Genomic DNA, 18,614 nt, shown 5'->3' with positions numbered 1-18,614 from the left:
CATGACATATAGACAGCGCTCGCGTTGCAGGTGACGTCAGCGTGGAAAGATTCCACCGCGATTATAGCGTATAATGCATGGAAAGGAAAGTACTGAACAGTCAAGTTCGAAGGCATTACAAACACTCGCATTGACTGTCATACGCCTTCATGACCAGGAAGGTACAGCTCGACAGCTTGTCAGGTTTGTATATCAGCCTGATGCAGATGAAATACGCCATAACCCACCGGTGAAAGTTGGTAAAAAATATGTTCACGATGAACCTTTACCAACACGCCCAACTGGCAGTCATCCTAAAAAATATGTAATTTTCACGTTCACGTTTCCTTGGTGTCGTTTTCAGAGCTCACTTTAGAAATGATTCGGTTAATAGAAAAACAACTCGGTTTATAAATAATATTGGCACGTAAAGCGCAATAAACCGAAGATTACTTAAGAGTAAGTCACGAGATTTTTTTATTGCCGAGTGAAACGTCACGTTTCCGGACGCTTCCGGTGGTTTTCGTTAAGTTAGTTCAACTGAGACCGAGCGGAGGAGACAGGACATAATGAAAGAACCGAAGAGAGGGGTGTGTGTGTGTGATGTTGCTGTTGTTTTTCCTTCCTTCAATCACTTTGACGTGCACTATCTAAATGTCGCACAGTGGCACTTCCATTTTTCTAACCTGACTGCAAAGTGAAAGGTATCCTCTTTTTCTTCTCAGTCTGTTGTATTGATCCCGTCCAAAGGTTTCTACGTCACTGCCATCGGGATAGGAGGACTTGGAAGCATTCTGCACCACACGTGGTTATACAGTGCCTCTATGATCGGCCTAGGCTGCCTTTGATGAAGTGATGATGTCACGTGATGACGCCTTATAGTGATGTTACAATGACGTCACAAAGTTGGTGGCATGCAACCGCGCCTCACGCGGTTATGCAGTGCCTCCTTGATCGGCCCGGGCCGCCTTTGATCAAGTGATTATGTCACGTGATGACGCCTTATAGTGACTTTACAACGACGTCACAAAGTTGGTGGCATGCGACCCCATGATGGCGTCATATTATGGTGACGTCAACACCTGATGACGACAATATTTCGCATCACTCGTGTTGACGCCGCCAACGGTCCCTTTTCGCATCTGATGAGGCAGCTAAAGTGTTTGCCTTAAGTATAAAACGTCTCTAAACGCCAACCAACTCGCCCGAACAGCCACTCGCTAATGTCAGCAGGCTGAACGTATACAACTGCGCACTCACCGAAATCATCGTGTCCCCAGCCGAGCACGGTACCGTGTTCAGCATCGGGCGTGGCATTCGGCTCGGGAAGGCAGGCGACAGGCTTCTTGATGTACTGCACTGCCGAATGGTTGAGGAAGAGAAGCGCCACGTCGTTGTAGTGGAACCGGTCGTCGTAATCCGGGTGCACGTGAACCGATTCCACGTGGCGCTCCACGACCGGTTCTGTGCTACCGTCCGATATGCTGACGCCACCGATGCGGACTACGTATCGTGTGTCACGCCTGCGATTAGGAAGACCACGGAAATTTATTATATACGACTGGGTGACGATGAGGTTGGGGTTTGCCGTAGGGGTTAGAGTGAATGTAAGAACAGGAGTGAATGTAAGAACATGATGATGCTGATGATGAGAACAGGAGTACATATCATATACCAAGTCATGCAAGACATCTATTCTGTGACAGACGACGACGACGACGAAGAAGAAGAAGAAGAAGCGTCGTCCACGTCGTTGAAAATTTTTGATCGTACTAACTCATTCTCCCCACATGTGCATCAAGAAATAGCTTTGATGCGGACAGGCTCAAGACGATCGTATACTTACAGACTGTCATAGTAGCAGTGAGCGGCGGAGAGGACCACCCTTCCCAAAATTAACGTTCCTCCGCACCAGAAGTTCAGTACCCTCACATTGTCCCGGAATATGGCCACCTGCGTAACGATGCAGTCATCAATGTTTCCGCAAAGATGGGCCCCACATTAAAGCACCACGCCGGAGTATTCTAATAGGTGTTCCAGACGATAAGCGCAAACATTGGCAAGTAGCACCAAAGGCATGCAAACGATACACGAAACGTATTGGTTTGTTGGAAACATGGCTATATACTCGCTATACACAAGCGCTGCCTGCCCACTCCTCACTGCAAGCTATAGCAACTGCTTTGCCCGTTAGTTACAATATGTAACAAGGAAAGTGAACGTGATTAAACCTATATAGGCACAAGAATCGCAAATGGTTTGGCCTGGTATGTTATCGAAGACGTTCACCAGTAAAGATCATCAAGCGTTTCAGAGGCACTTAGTATGGATTGTGGAATCATATGTCGAGCTTATGACTAATTTATGGGTGTATGAATGTTTTTATTCATAAAATAATAATTTCTGTTGTGACTGCGAAGAGAATGCCCTGAACAGCCTGTGTGATGTCTTTTAACACAAAAAATACGTTTAAAGTTTTATTGTAGTCGATATTTGGAAGCTGCCCCGCCACGGTGGTCTAGTAGCTAAGGTACTCGGCTGCTGACCCGCACGTCACGGGTTCGAATCCCGGTTGCGGCGGCTGCATTTCCGATGGAGGCGGGAATGATGTAGGCCCGTGTGCTCAGATTTGGGTGCACGTTAAAGAACCCCAGGTGGTCGAAATTTCCGGAGCCCTCCACCACGGCGTCTCTCATTATCATATGGTGGTTTTGGGACGTTAAACCCCACATATCAATCAATCAATCAATCAATCATATTTGGAAGCTCTAATTCCTCAGATACAATGGTAAGTGGATTTAGGGCACATCTTTGTATGGCTGCTGATATCTGAAGTAGGAAACAATATAGAGCATTCACTCGGCCAATATTGCCGACACTTATCTCTATAGGCCGGTCGTCAAAAAGATCAAATGCACAACAGGAAGACCACTGGCATAGTCAGTGGGTGAGTATGGGGTTCAAACTACCCCTAAAAGATTTTCTATTTTGTGTGAGTACATACAATAAAGTTGGCGGTGCAACCCCCCCCCCCCCCGCGGCACTCCTGAGGAAAAATTTCTGGATGACTATGCCCCTGACAATCATGTACCATATGCACAACATGGGATCAACCATGACGTTTCTAATACAATAAGAGCTAAGATCATCGCCAACCCGATACAAAAAAAACACCCCCCCCCCCCCCCCATTATCAACGCGGACCGCAGAAGACACCGAGCAAAAGCACTGCTCAAAGCAGACGGCACGAAATATAAATCTCCTTTTGTAGATGTTATAACCCATACCTTGAACGCAAGGTTCACACTGCTGTCGTGATTGACAAGTGAGGAATGTGTATTAACGCGTGAACTGTCATAACAAACAAGATAGAATAGGCTGAGGAGGTAGCTGTAGCTATGAATATAACCTTCAATAAACACAGTTTCATACTGAGTTCTTCGCCAGTAGCTATCAGAAATTTCACGCAGGGACAGATTTCACAACAAGCCTTCAGAATCCTCGTTAGTAGCCAAGAACTTCACAAAGTAGATGAACCCAAATACCTCGTATCGTTCCCGGCGCACACAGAGACTGATACATCCGATTCAAACGACGAGTTGTTGCGAGAATTAACCCGCCGCGCAACCCGAACAGACCACTCGGTTAGGCACCCTAGCTCGGTGATTGTGCCTGGCGCTACTTACGTACCACATGGAGACCGATTTACGTGCTACACAAAATACACACAACACAACATAGAAGCAAGGTGCGTCTTCCCGGTACCTCACCCGTGTCAAGACAGGCAACAAGTATCTGAATACCGACAGCAACAAACTCCAACCAAACCACTGTGCACATCCTCCCGAGCTACCCCCACGTATACCCAGACAATTAATGAAAAATATGCAAAACAGAAAGGGATTCTTATAAGAATATATTGTGGGAACGTCCTAAATTATGTTCTGCTAAGGCGCTCCGGAACGGTGACGGCTATTGCTGCTCAGCTCGGAGGTCCAAGACCAAAAATGGGCTACCCAGCAGGTCAGGGAGTCTATACGGAGACCAGGTCTCCTGTACCTATCTGTGTGGTCTAGCCTAGACCACAAACATGCCGGATCATGCAATAAATTTTATTAACTCACTCACTCATTCAATCAATCAACCAAAAAATTAATTAATCAATCACTATTTCCCTGAAAAACACTCAGCCTCAGAAATAAGGCTTCTTCACCATTGTTGTAAACAGGGAGCAAGCAAGTAGGACTGGCACAACTGGAATTGTGCTACAACCTAAAATACCCTGTTATAAAACAGCGTGGGGCAGTTGTGACTTTTCTCGACACAGAAGCGAATACCTCTGTCCAGCCAGCTTTCTGGATAAAAGTGCTTATATAGCGAAAAAGAGTAATGACAGCGGGTGCGAATGCTCTATAAAAAAAAAAAAAGTCGTGAATGTAAACACAGTGAATGTAAACCATAATATTGTGTTCTGTACCTGTGCACATGTCGTTTTAAAGGGACCGACAACTGGCCAGAATATACCGAATACCAACCGAATACCTGCTTTTAACCTCATAAAATATTCTCATAAAAAATGTTCCACGGCGTTTTCCCCGTTTCCATTGCATGATTGGGCACTGTCACAGATATTTCCGTTGAAGTAAAGAAAACGGGCACCTTAAAAATTGCTTCATCATCATCATTAGCCTGTTTAAGTCCACTGCAGGACGAAGGCCTCTCCCAACGATTTGCAATCCACCCTATCCTGAGTTTATTGGTCCCTTTAATGTTTTTCTCACAATAAAAGTGCGCCGACATTCGTTACAAATAGAGTCTGTTCTCGTAGAGGGCTTTACGCTTTGCTATATTCTTTCGCAGTAAAAGATCGCATTACAAGTCGTCGCGCTGCGTTTAGACACAGCCTGTGTCTTTTGCGGACGAGATGAACATCAAATTGAGTACTTATTGCCGAATCCATAAATTTTTTTTCAAATACTGCTGCAAATAAAATAAATTTTATGAACAGTTATATCACTCTTGCAAATTAGATAGATATACATGTGTATATGCCTTCGATGAACGCCATTCACGCGTGATTAAGCTCGATGGTGCTTGCGCGCAGATCGTAATTCACCGCATTTTCACATGGCACCGTTGTGGGAATGCGCTGACGCGGACTGCGCTGGTGAAATCGAAACCGAAACACCCGTCGAAGCGGTCGGACTACTTGGCGCAGTAGCACATGTGCATAGGCTCCGCCCACGTAGCCTTGGCCGTGCTGCCACAGAAAGTTGTCGCCGGGTATAGGGAGCAATCAGCCTCAGCGTAGAGTGAATTGGTCGGTAATTCGCTGTTCGTAGAATTCTTCACCACCAAAAGAGGCTGCTGCAGCCTGTATTCGTACGCAGTGCTTAAGCGGGATAAACAAGTGTGCGCGAAACAGAACACCCGACGTCATTTCACTTCTGGTGTTGTTTTTTTTCTGTTCTTTTCACCAAAACTGCCATTTTCTACAGACGTCTCGCGGCGTGACCTCGAAAGGAGACGGCGACACCCTCGCATAGGAAGCTTCGCGTACGAGACTTTCAAGGTGGCTTCGCAAAGCACATGGTCACGTAAACACAGAGTAGGAATAAGGATGTTTCTCACCGAGAGCGCGTTCTTACTTCCCTGTGTAGAACGAGAGCAGCCCAGCAAACACAGGGCATGAGTAAACTGCTTCCCATGAAAATAAACGATGCTTTATACTGGTATAGCAATCGGTGCCACCACGTAGCGAGTAGTATTATTCCAGCTTAAATTCGTGCTAACCAGTAAGCCTAGTAAACTGGGACCACAGAGCATTTACAATGACGGCAAGCTCTCCTACTGTAAACAAACCGCGTCATTAGCAGGAGTTGCTAAAGACGAACTTATTTGTCTTCAACAGTGGAGCTGTTGAAGACGAGCGTTAGTCCGTCCGTCGTGGCTGAAAAGCTCGCGGAGCGGTGACGTCACCTCGTGCTGCCTAGCGACCCCTGGTGCATCTGTGCATTGCTCCACGCTAACTTCGCTTAGAGTTCCTAGATTTTCTAGTTTACATAAAAAAAGAACAGGGGAAAATCTAGGGATGACAATTTGCCTGCCTCCATCTTTCCTTCAAACGTGGGGGACGCCCCCTCCCCCCCTCAAAAAAAAAAAATGTTTCTGTCTACGCCCGTCTGAGACACCCCCTTTTTTAAGCTATATACTTCACTGTTCAAGAAAAAGGCTACCAGGGGCGGCGCTTCATGGGAATTTAATCATTTCATTGCTTTCAGAACAGCATCCCAAACAGCTGAATTTTGAAATAATGCTTTCGCACGAACGTTCAATAATATATATTCCGCTGCTATATTTTCAGTTTTTTTCTTGGCTTATTCCAGTATCCACAGCATAGTGTTCATCTTGTAGCTGCACCAATGTGCTCTGGCTGCATTAACGATAATAGTATGCGTTGTAAATTTGTAATTATCTGTCCCGGTATAACGCCGCTTACAAAGTAGCGTGAGATTTGCCTATGAAGACGCTATCTTGAGTGCATGGTGGTTGAATTCGTTGCGTGAGTTTGGTACGGTTTTCTATAAACCAGCGTTGTCATGGAGAAAAAGCATTCAATAATTCATATTCGAACAGCGCAGAGACGAAGCACGAGAAAGACTAAACAACGCGAGCGCTGTGTCTTCAGTCTTTCTTCGCTGTTTGTCTCTGTGTTGCTCCAATATATATGAAGGCAATCCAACTATATAAAGCCCAACTCTCCCTTTCTCCTGCATTCAATAATGAAATTAATCCAACAAGCTCATTGAAGTAACGTCACTTGTACCGCTATCAAATGAGGGCTGCAAACGAAGTGTAGTTGTTCATATCTAAAACGTTGAGTTGCAAGAACTGCTTACCATAAACGGATAGGAACCAAGTTCGGCGTCCTTTCCTCCCTTCACGACTGGTCTGAAGTGGATGTGACCAGGTTTACTGGGAGTCTTGCCACAGTCTGAAACAAATAAAGAACCTTGAATTGGCGATGCCATATTTTCTATAATAGGCTGCAGTACTTCACTGCAGTTGCTTTGATTGTGTTCTAAGTTACAAACTTCATGGTTTCGAGGTAGCAGCCTCTAAGCGTCGTAATTTTAACACAAAGAAAAACTGACATCGATACCATAAGAATATATGGTTGATCGATCGTGTGTTCATGCTAATTAAACGTTAATTAATTGCCGAAGCGAAAATGAAATATAAAAAAAGGTTATAATTCGTTACATATGTGCCAGGACCTGTCATTGCCGAGAGGTAGCTTCCCAACCTTTTCGTACGAACTTGTGCTATCATTATTTCGTCGCTTAATTAAACAGGCGTCGTACGGAACAACCTTCTCAATGCTGCTCCTGTCCCATAACTGATCTCTATCGGTTGAAGATCGACTAAGAAAAAGTACCTTGTAACATTTCTCTATCAACATTCGCACGTTTTCTTTCACTTGTTTTTTTTTTCGTTCGCTTCTGCAGGGTGTTCAGATACCAAAATAACTAATTATTTAAATAATTAATTAATAATGCCATCCTGTATATGCCACCCTTGATTACTTTTCTTTTCCGAATCTTATTATATTTTGCCTCATCTCTTCAAGCTCTTTCTTTACATTTATTCGGGAAAAGAGGGCGGAAAAGGGGGACTTTATTTAAACACCACCACACAACAGAACGAGGGGAACAAGCTGGAGATTAGAGGCTTGGACGAGTCCTCGTGTTTGGTTCATGACGGCATATGACACGGAGCCAGTATTGTATATTAAAATACAGGAAACGATAAGTACAAGCCTAAACAAAACATCGTCATGTCAAGTGACTTTTAGCACGTATCCACGATTGCCCTGGAACCGGACCAAGCAAATCAAGCTCAAGCCGTGAAAGTGCAACGATTGGTGTGCTTACGCAGGAGCACGTGTACCTCTACCGCTTGATGGTGATGATGATGATGATGATGATGATGACGATGACCACGTATGAATGGCGCTCACACGCAAAGAGGGATGGGCCAAGAACCGGGCTGCAGGATGCTTAAACTAATGGAATGTGAAACTAAAGCCAGGCTGGGACATTAGTTTAAAAATAAAACTTCATATGAATTAACAAACTTCCGAGCAAGCTGTAACACCATCTAAGCTTCCTGCTAGCAATAACGACGAATTAAAAACCAAGGATCTGAATAGACAAAGATGGACTAACATGGTAATATTTTTGTTGCTTTGTATTCAAAACACAGCTGAGGAGACATTCCAGGTTAGTTGCAAGCTTCTTTTTCTTCTACGACGTCACCTTCTTGCGTGTGATCGCACGCTGTGTTATACACAATGAATCAATAACTCGCCCATTCAATAGAAACTCTCGACAATGTATAAGCCGCCCTTGGGGCGTAAAAACCCGAGCAATCATTGCAATGTACGCATCCCCGTCACCGGGCGTCGAGACGTACATTTCCCGTTCTCGTACTTGAGTCCGGCGATCTTTACAGCTCTCTCCAGAGCGGGTCTCGCGGTCATGGTGGACACCTGCGGCTGAGCTCGCGGGCAGCAGGCGTGCGCGACGCCTTCTCTGAGGTCGCACAGCGACGGGAACTTCTTCCGGCGAACCTGCTCCTGCAGTGGCTCGCAACTATCCAGGGGAACGCACGTGCCCGGCTGCCCGGACTCCGACACCGTGCACGGGGTTCCTGCGGCGCGAAAGTTTCGGCAAACGTTGACGCACGAAGATGCTGAAAACTTGGCAGGTAAACCTACGCGAAAACTTGCTTTAGTCTGGTTCACGTTCTGCATTGTAAGCCATAGAACTCGTATAGACGGTTTCAAGATTTGAAGCGTTGTGCCCCCCGCCCCCCCCCCCCAAAAAAAAAGAATAAACTTCCGGTCATTATATTTACCAACTTGTAACTTGGAAACTGAGAGGTCGTTTTCACGTTTTTTAAAATAGCAAGGAAAGTCTTGTATTAGTTCATCAGATAAAAAAAAAACATCCGCGATGTTCAAGGCGATCTCTTGTAGTTTTTATGTAGTTCAAAAGAACATTTGTTTGAATATATATTGCCAAAGGATGGAAGGAAAGTGTAGAAAATCAGCGGGCTATTTTCTAACGCTCTTCTTGCACACCTATAGTATTCCAGCACATTGGCGGATGAAGCCGGAAGTCATCAAGGGTGTGTGTTTGTGAACAGTGAAATTGCCTATACTGTTGGCGCCTGCCTTCACGCGCTAAGTCGATAACGTCGATGTGGCCAGATTTTTTTCGAAGGATATTTGGGTGGGTGGGGGTGTCGATTATACTTTACGTGCGTTCAAGCCTGCGTTTGCATGTGTGCGTGTTTATCTACACCTGCAAGATGGAAAAAAAAATTTTAAGGAAGGAGGGGGGGGGGGGAGGCTAATGGACCCACATATGCTCCTTCCCACTTGGTTAGGCCAGTCGATACCACACGCGTTTGTACATCACACACACTTGACTATGCACATGCGCGCGCGCACACAAATATACACGAGCAACCAAACTTGCAACCTTCGAAAAATGCGTTCAGTGATCTACCATGGCGGCTTTCCACCATCTACTTTACTGGGTATATATGAGAATTAAACGTGGGATTGTCAGTCAGCCTCTTCTTTAGCCATGAAGGCGAGTGTGAAACTCTTTTACTGCCTGTTTGGCGTCACGTAGTACGTGTTTTTATAACGAGCTGGCAGCAGACCAATAATCCCTCATATACTACTTGAAGGCAGCAAGTCTGCAAGAACGAGACCCTCGCTATGAAATGAACGAAAGAAATGTACACTTAAGGGCCCGGTTTACTTGTTAGACAAAATATTGATGCGATCTAACAGACAATCGTGCCAAGGAAAGTATAGGGAATGCTAATACAAGGAATTGTGATGCAAACGGGAAGAAAGCAAAGTGGTTCGGCTCCTTCCCACGGCAAGTTATCTTTTCATCCACTTTTCTTTCTTCACATTTACATAACACTTACCTCATATTACACGCCCTGTACTTTCCCTGGTGTGATTGTCGCTTATACCTTATTAGTATTTTGTCTAACAAAGAAAACAAGTCCTTCAGCGTACGCTTCTTTCCTGCAATGATATTTAGGGAGATAAGCAGTTCGCACAATACCTGCAGGTGGTTCTCTGACGACTGGCTGAGTACGGCCCGTGGTGAGCACCGGTAGAGGAGAAGGTGCAGGAGTTGCTGCAGGCAAATGGAACATTCATTGGAACAATATGTAACTGTTCGGAGCGTTTCATATTTACCTATTCATTGTCGTGCGTACCGAAATACGTATAAAGCACTGATACTGCTTTTCTTTCAAGAGACATATTTTTTTATGAAACATAATGCTGACTAGCGGCTGTGCTTTGTGATATACAGATAAACACGTTATAGCACAAAAAATAAAAAACTATTAATAAACTAAACTCGTGTGATCTAATATAACGGTATTTATTCAGTAACCGATGCAGCACAGAAAATAACATGATGATATTCGCGAGTAAATGTAATAAGTTCTCGCTGAAAAACATGCTTAGACGGTTAGATAGCGCTTCTATAAACTCGCGTAGTTTCATCATTGTTGGGGTTGAATCCCCGAAATCACGACATGATTATGAGAGGAGCGCAGTGAAGAGCTCTAGAAATTTCGACAACTCAGGGTTCTATACCGTGCACCTAAATCTAAGCACACGGGCGTTTAGCATTTTCGCCTCCACCGAAAATTCTACATGCCGCGACCACGATTTGATGCCGCAACCTGCAGTTCAGCAGTCACGCTTTTGTATTTGTGCGTGCGCGTGCGTGCGTGCGCGTGCGTGTGCGTGCGCGTGTGTGCGCGTGCGTGCGCGTGTGTGCGCGTGCGTGCGCGTGCGTGTGTGCGCGTGCGTGCGCGTGCGTGTGTGCGTGTGCGTGCGCGTGTGTGCGCGCGTGTGCGTGCGTGTGTGTGTGTGTGTGTGAAACAGCGGCTGAAAAAACGGCGACAGAAACACGGCACCATTTCTTGTTCAAGATAAGCTAAAAAAGCGAAAAAAGGAAGGTATCCCATTCACTAGAACAGTCGACTTGAGACATAGGGCTGAGATCTCGAAAGCCAATGTCACTTTTATGCAAATTTGGATGGTTGTTACTGCCCGCAAGGCATCTGACACGCAAATAAGTTCGTTATATCCAAATTTTGTTATAAAGGTATATTCCTACTATTATGTATATATTGCAAGCCTACTCTTAATTTACTTTGTTATAACTGATACTTCGTTACATTAGGCTTCGTTATATCGAGGTTTGCGTGTACATTAAGTGACGTTGTTGGTCAGCATGCGCGCCACATTACGGAAAACAAACCTGGTCGACGGACCGGCGTCGGAGGAGGATCCTTGTTTGGGCAGCACACGATGGGCAGCAGGCCGCGCACGCCACAGAACAAGGGGAACTTGAGTCTTCCCACGTCCTTCAGGGACTCGAGGCACTCGTGCAACGGCATGCAGCGGCCCTCCGTCGTCTCGTCCACCCGGACCAGGTGCTTCGCTCGGCACGACTCTCTTCTCACTGCGAGCGTTTCGTCAGACGATTCAATGTGTATGCGGAAATACCGCGCCGTAAATAAGCCTATTCAGCAACATATTCCGTAACATTCACTTTGTCTAAAACATGGGGGGTCATGAATCTCTGCGTCTGCGTGCCTGGTTTAATATTTATTTATTTATTTATTTATTTATTTATTTATTTATTTATTTATATTCATAGCGGGTTGTGCGGTACTCCCTCCAAACGTTTTCAATCCTTCATGCCAGGGATCCACCTTTTCCCATTTCCTCTCCCACCCTCGGCTACCCTTCAAGAGGGCATGCAGCGTGGCATCGTGAAAAAGGCAGATTCGATATTTATATACGTGCGCAACAGTTCTATTGCAACAATGACGGTCATGCATTTATATATCTAGGCTACAATGTGGCAACGTGAAACGACAAGACACCGCGATAAGACACTGCCCGGTCGGTCTAGCTCAGAGCTTCATTGAACGGAAATCTTGCACTTGGGGGTATGGGGGAGGGGGTGTCTCCTAATATCTAAATTCCACCACCCCCCTTCCACCGCCGAATCCCAAGGGATTCCGGCCGACGACTAGGCCGCCTAATGCGGGCCGAGGCTGAAGCCTTCTCCCCCCTTATTCTAAACGGGGGCTAATAAATTTTATATCTCTCTCTCCCCCTTCTGCGCGAGCGAGTGCTCCATATGGCCATTCGTAGTTTTGCCTGCGTTACGACAAGCTACGACAGCATACCACGACAGCATGCGACATCGTACGTCAGTCCAGCCACCAAATTAATAATTGTGGGTTTAAAAAAAAACGTTCGCCTAATTCTACAACGCTGCTATCTATCACAGTAGGTGCGGCAAGCCTGCAACACAGATAAGACGATCACCTGCGCACAAGCTGAATATGTAAATGCGAGCGCCGTAAATTTTGGCAGAAACTAATGGGCCCACCTGGCAAAAATGTAGGCTTATATAGAGCTTCTGAGGTGAACGTATTCAAAAAGTGAACCGAATGCCTTCGAGTAGAGCATATCTTCAATGTCAACTTACGCGGATATGCTGTGACTACTTCTCACGACCGTCATTTTTCCGATAACGGTAGAAATATGTACAACATTAATTTTGTCCGTGCCCCTACTATAGACTTGAAACCAAAATCTACGAGAGAAAGATTTTCCGGAAAGGTAATTTTCGTCAGCTTGGAATGGACCGTAAATTTTAGTGGCGATACATGTCGGCTGGTAATGTTCCACCTTAAACACTGGCGCTCATTTCTACCCTGTATAGCGGAGAGATTCACGGGTATACATTTCCTCCGCTTCCCTTCAGGTGCCGCTAAGGTCGCGCTTGCACAGTATCTTACTCTGCGCGCGAAACGTCTCGCGTTTGTGATTGCCCCCCTACAGAAGGCTGGTAGGTTCTGTTGCGTTGTGATGCACACCACACTCGTGAATGAACGCGAAAGTGTTGATGCCAGCAGTGAAGTTCCAGCGACTCACATCAGAGTGCCCGAAAAGGACTACCGACAGCCACGAAAGGTGCACAGTACAGCGTAAGTGAACTCGTGTTGCATACGCTGCCAGTTCTTGTCGGAGTTCACGCGTTCTGAGAAATAGATTATGGTGCATTATGTTCTGAAGAAGACCGGAGTTCATCCATTCATCACTATAGTGAATCTATCACTCAAGATTTCTTGTGGCGCGAGGCTGCTCCTGTTCGTGCCGGCGTAAGTGCTGCAAACATGAATGTACGTGCTAGTTGACATATATAGGCTGCGCGGTGAAATATTCTGTACAGTTCTGAATCTGTTGGCGTAAAAAGGGGATGATGACTGCCCACTTGCAAACAACCGAAGACATTTTGCCGCAACGTTATTGTTCATTGAGATACAATAACCCAAATAAAACGAAAACAAACGCAAGAAAAGAGTCGAGGTTGAGCACTTGTCCAGGTCTCCTTTCTTGTTTTCCTTGTTGCTTGATTTTCACTCATTTATCTCAAGAAGTTATTCAGAGGAATTACGTACAGTTGAGAGTGCCAAGCGGACTCTAATATTAAAAATTCCAACACTAATCAGATACCTCCGTTCCGGAATAATTTAATGTTTTCACAACAGACTATCAACATGTGAACAAGGAAACTTTATGAGAATAGTCCAGAGCGATATTGATTCCATGAGGGGAAAAAATGAAGCAGCGAGTGTGCGGTTGTGCTTATGGGTTGGCACCCGTTCATCTCAATGAGCAGTCATGCAAGCATTCCAACTCGCCCAACTTTCCATTCCACTGTAAAACAGGACGCGTAGAAGGCTATGCAGTTCATGGACGGCTGAGTCATTTTGTTTGCGAATCTTCAAATAGTACATAATTTGCAGAGAGATGTGTATATGCGTCGGTGAGGGCCGGCATTATAACGCCGGTGGGACCACGCGCACTTAAAACGATTTCCACTCTTTTTTTTTTTTTGACGCGTGAAGTTGGCTTTTTTTTATTATTGTAACTTTCACATCCATGTAACAAAACACTTCGCAAACACTTGTTTGGTCCCATAGCCTAACTGGCTAGTAGAGGGACTAATTGTGTGACATACCTACATACTTGCGCAAGCGGTTACACAGCGACAAAGGACATCAAACTGGATACGATGTTTATTCTTGCTGGCGTTGATTCACCTGTGTTCACGTTTATTGACATCAATAAATTTGAATAAAACGTGGCGGTGTTCCGCATACCTCGCGGTTACATTACTTTGTGAAAGAGCGGCGCATCCTGGAGCAATAAGAATCGCTTGTTCCACCTATAGACATTACTTAGACACGCGTTTATTGCTTAGCGAGGAACATTGAGAGGTGTCAGTACGACCGGTATCTGGGACACAAACACAAGTGGCAATGTAAAAATTAAACCGCGAAAAAAATAGAAACCATGCCCTAGGGTACAGATAATACACACTTGACAGGGCGCAGATATCCGCAAAGCTTAATAAAGAAGCGATTTTATGTTTTCATGTTGCCACAACTTCGAACTCTGTTTCTTGGGTTGAGCCATTGTGACTGAAAAAAATATTCTCGGATGGTGCCACAACAAGCAGTCTCGGGTATTTCAAGAAACGTTGCGCTAAGAACACAAGTCTCTGCTGCATAAATTGCGGTGGGAGGCGTTAAGTCATCGAGTTGTTGTCGTTACAGCGGTGCACGCACGCGAACGATGACGTGACATGCTTGCAAAAGCAGACGTACACACACGGGTCACCCACCTCTCTCCGCGGCGTCTGCTGCAGTCGCTAGCCAGATCAAAACCATCGTGGCCGCCACGGTCGCTGCTCTGGCGGGCGACGTCGACGGCATGGCCCCAGCAGGACACAGCACGAGGATAACGCACGCCGAGCCGGCACTGTTTACCGCTGCGGGGGAACCGCGCGCTGCGCGTAGTCGCCGCGCGAATGCGTCAAACCGGTCGACATGCACTCCCGCCTTTTTTTTTTTTTTTTTTTTCCGAGAAGGAACTTACACCAGCGATGAGCAATCGACGTCGACCACAGCTTCCCGCGAAGAAACCACTGGATGTACTCTCGCACGTGGATGAATGCCAAACAAAAAGAAACGGGTTAATAGTGAACGCCGACCGTATAAACCAAAGACGTGTGTAATAGTATTCCTGCGTGGCACGAAGCCAGGGAATTGTTAAGGAGTCGTTTTCAGGGCCCTTGTGCGTGAATCGTGCAACGAGAATGGACATCGCGCTGACGCGTTTTCTGGTAAAAGGCGTTCGGACGATTCGTGACGCGTGCGATTCGTGGAAGCCGCGGAGCCGTGCTTTTTATAATATTGCGCAACGAGCGTCCTCTGCCAAGTTTTCTTGTCCTCCTGCACTGCATACAGATTGCGCCGCCGCGTGCACATTTACGCCAAACGCGGGTCACATAAGTGTCACAGAACACCTACCAATAAGCGTCATAGAAAAGTGTGCACGTGCGGCACATGCGCTTACATTTAAATTGGTCGACTTCGGAGTTGAGAGTGTTACGTCGTCACTATTAGGCACTACGCAGTTTGTGAAACATGCGAATGTGTTGGCGAAACGAGAGCAATTTCCGACGAGCTCGGCGTTTTGGAAACAGGTGCCAAATGTGTGGAATTCCTTCGACATCGCATTCGTTGCTTGAGGCGAAACTTTTGCAGCTCGAAGCAATCTAGTAGACTTCGTGGTAAGACGCTCAAAGATGAAAGGAAATGGTTTATGCCTCTCTCTCTCTCTCTCTCTCTCTCTCTCTCTCTCTGTGCGTGTGTGCGTGCGTGTGTGTGTGTGTGTGTGTGTGTGTGTGTGTGTGTGTGTGTGTGTGTGTGTGTGTGTGTGTGTGTGTGCGGTGTGTGTGCGGTGTGTGTGTGTGCGGTGTGTGTGCGGTGTGTGTGCGGTGTGTGTGCGGTGTGTGTGTGTGCGCGCGGTGTGTGTGCGCGTGTGTGCGTGTGCGCGTGTGTGCGTGTGCGCGTGTGTGCGTGTGCGCGTGTGTGCGTGTGCGCGTGTGTGCGTGTGCGCGTGTGCGCGTGTGCGTGCGTGTGCGCGGTGTGTGTGCGTGCGCGCGTGTGCGTGCGTGCGTGTGCGTGCGTGTGCGCGCGCGCGCGCGTGTGTGTGTGTGTGTGTGTGTGTGTGTTTGTGTGTGTGTGTGTGTCGTTGGATAGGTGAATTCCGGCACTTTCCTTGTAGTAAATACGACTTGTGACTTATCAAACCAAGAATACGTTGGAACTTAAGCAGAATTGTGAGGAGTCCGCCACGGTGGATTAGTGGTTACGTTTCTCGGCTTCCGACTCGAAAGTCGCGCATTCGATCCCGGCCTTGGTGGTCACATGTCACACGTCGGTGGGGGCGAAAAAGTAGAGGCTCGCGTACCGTGCAATGCCAGATAGTCGAGATTTCCCGACCCCTCCCCGACGCCCCCCTTATTAATCATTTAGTGGTTTTGGGACGTAAAAGCCCAGATATCTTTATTATATTAGAGAGCCTAGGAAACAAGGTCGTTCACCCGGAAGGACCACCTGATGCCAGATCTAACGAATCATTACATGCACGAAATATAGAAATAGAGGGACTACAATGTACATTAAAGGTATCTTTTGCCCCTGTATATTGTCTCGTACTATGTTGCGCATTTTGTGGTAAGAATAAAATTATGGTAGAAAGTACAAGAACATACAATGTTCGCCATGTTTATGGCACCTTTGCCTTCATATACACCAGGGAGCTCAAACTCGGCGCAGCTAGAGAACCGCAGTTGCAAAATTTTCACCAGCAAGGGCAGTGAAGGAAGATGAAGCGGAGGGTGAACAAAATGTCACCGAACACTCCCATTCGAAACAACGTATCTCCCACATCTCATATATCTTACAATTTCTGAAGCGGATTTTCAAATATATATAGAGTCAGGATGCGAGAAACATATCGATACTGATCTTCATAGTGATTCAAATCAGGACGAAGATTGTGAAATACAGAGATGCTATTGCGCGGTTACATTTAAACACATGCTGACTGCACACGGGGTGCCTCAGTGAAAAAAAAAATGTAGACACCCAACCCCGTTTATTTTAGGAGGATATATCCGGACGTCTATTCAGATGATACTTGCAAAGTGTGCGGCTGGACTCGCGCATCACTCATTGGCTCATTTTCTGGGAATGTGAAACTTCAGCAGCAGAAAATGCAGTCTCTCCATGTGAAGCTGCGGCGCAGTGGACGGCCACGCTGCGCATCTCCAACCTTCAGGATAAACTGTGGATCATCCAGCAAGCCCGTGAGGTGGTGAGGAGACAGGGTTAGGCTACCATAACAAGATAACAGGGCCTCCGAGACTCCTATCCTTCTCGCGGTCGGCCTAGGCGCATGCAGGCCGCGAGTTTGCCGAAGTTATTATTATTAACAAGTTGTTACCACCACCACCAATCTCGTCTTTGTATCTAACCCGAAAAAAAGGTGTTAGTAATTACAATGGGCCAGTAAACAATGCGAGTTGTGAAGCCGCGTGCCTAAAGTAAACACATACGACATACAACGTGCGTGTGTCGAAAGATTTCAGTGCAAGCTGAATGCAAGCATGTGTTACATCTCTCTGTTTCGGCTGCTTCTGTGTTTATACAAAATTTTAACAAAAGGAAATTGTTACACTACCGCCCATTCATGTTTTCAGCTGACCTATACCATGTATATGTAGCTGCCTCAAGAATAGTTAGGCCCACTGAAACACTTTGCGCACTGTCTGAGAAGGGAGCCTTCATGTGCGCGCGTCTCTGTAGCGTGCGCACATAAAGGCTCCCTATTTCCGCATTGGTTAACAACAAATGAGAACCACATCTTTCATGAGTTCGCTCGCTGCAGGTCTAGCGAAGGGCGTCGGGAAATAGCCTGTGCATATAGACCTTTTAAAAAACGGCTACTTGGGCTCCGCCATCCCTAAGGATGTACTGCCGAGGTTATGACAGCAGCCTTTGTACCTCCGCGCGTTGCCTATCATGACGGTGTTTTTTTTTTTTCCTCCTGTGAAAAGGTGTATATATCTTGTTTACCGTCGAAGGCAAGGTCTTACGTTGAACCGAAGAAAATAATATTTAATGAAGAGAAAAATGGAGAGGTCGGCCGGGAGGGCATACGTCTCTGCTATCTCTTCACCGGGGAGAGTCACATGGTAGGGCGAAACAAGGTTATGATTGATTTGTGGGGTTTAACGTCCCAAAACCACCATTATGAGAGACGCCGTAGTGGAGGGCTCCGGAAATTTTGACCACCTGGGGTTCTTTAACGTGCACCCAAATCTGAGCACACGGGCCTTGACATTTCCGCCTCCATCGGAAATGCAGCCGCCGCAGCCGGGATTTGAACCCGCGACCTGCGGGTCAGCAGCCGAGTACCTTAGCCACTAGACCACCGCGGCGGGGCGCGAAACAAGGTTAGATGACAGGTGAAATGATGACAGGTGAATACGGTATAGTCATCGCCTTCCCAAAATATCGTGCTGTTACAGATCAGGAACTGAACCTCAATGCTTTTCGTGCGTATGCAATCATTGTCCTAACAC

The 18,614-nt window shown here is 46.4% G+C and overlaps 1 protein-coding gene across 2 annotated transcripts in view; it reads right to left on the bottom strand.

Moving 5' to 3' along the window:
• The window catches only part of LOC119169314 (clotting factor G beta subunit-like), a 61,329-nt gene that overhangs the window by 1,058 nt on the left and 41,657 nt on the right, over positions 1-18,614 (bottom strand). The window contains exons 1-7 of one of the 2 annotated variants that reach the window (XM_037420426.2): positions 14,802-15,002; positions 11,352-11,555; positions 10,134-10,208; positions 8,455-8,691; positions 6,879-6,973; positions 1,826-1,932; positions 1,240-1,502 (exon numbers count right to left, since the gene is read on the bottom strand). In XM_037420426.2, coding sequence (XP_037276323.2) covers positions 1,240-1,502; positions 1,826-1,932; positions 6,879-6,973; positions 8,455-8,691; positions 10,134-10,208; positions 11,352-11,555; positions 14,802-14,892 — 1,072 coding nt within the window. In that variant the 5' untranslated portion in view covers positions 14,893-15,002. Of the gene's footprint in view, positions 1-1,239; positions 1,503-1,825; positions 1,933-6,878; positions 6,974-8,454; positions 8,692-10,133; positions 10,209-11,351; positions 11,556-14,801; positions 15,003-18,614 lie in introns of those variants that run through there. The other variant, XM_075878660.1, reaches the window with a different exon arrangement.

Source organism: Rhipicephalus microplus, chromosome 2 (assembly GCF_043290135.1).
Source record: "Rhipicephalus microplus isolate Deutch F79 chromosome 2, USDA_Rmic, whole genome shotgun sequence".
NCBI lineage: Eukaryota > Metazoa > Arthropoda > Arachnida > Ixodida > Ixodidae > Rhipicephalus > Rhipicephalus microplus.
Note: the sequence above shows the minus strand (reverse complement) of the source record. Positions and strands in the feature narration are given on the sequence as shown.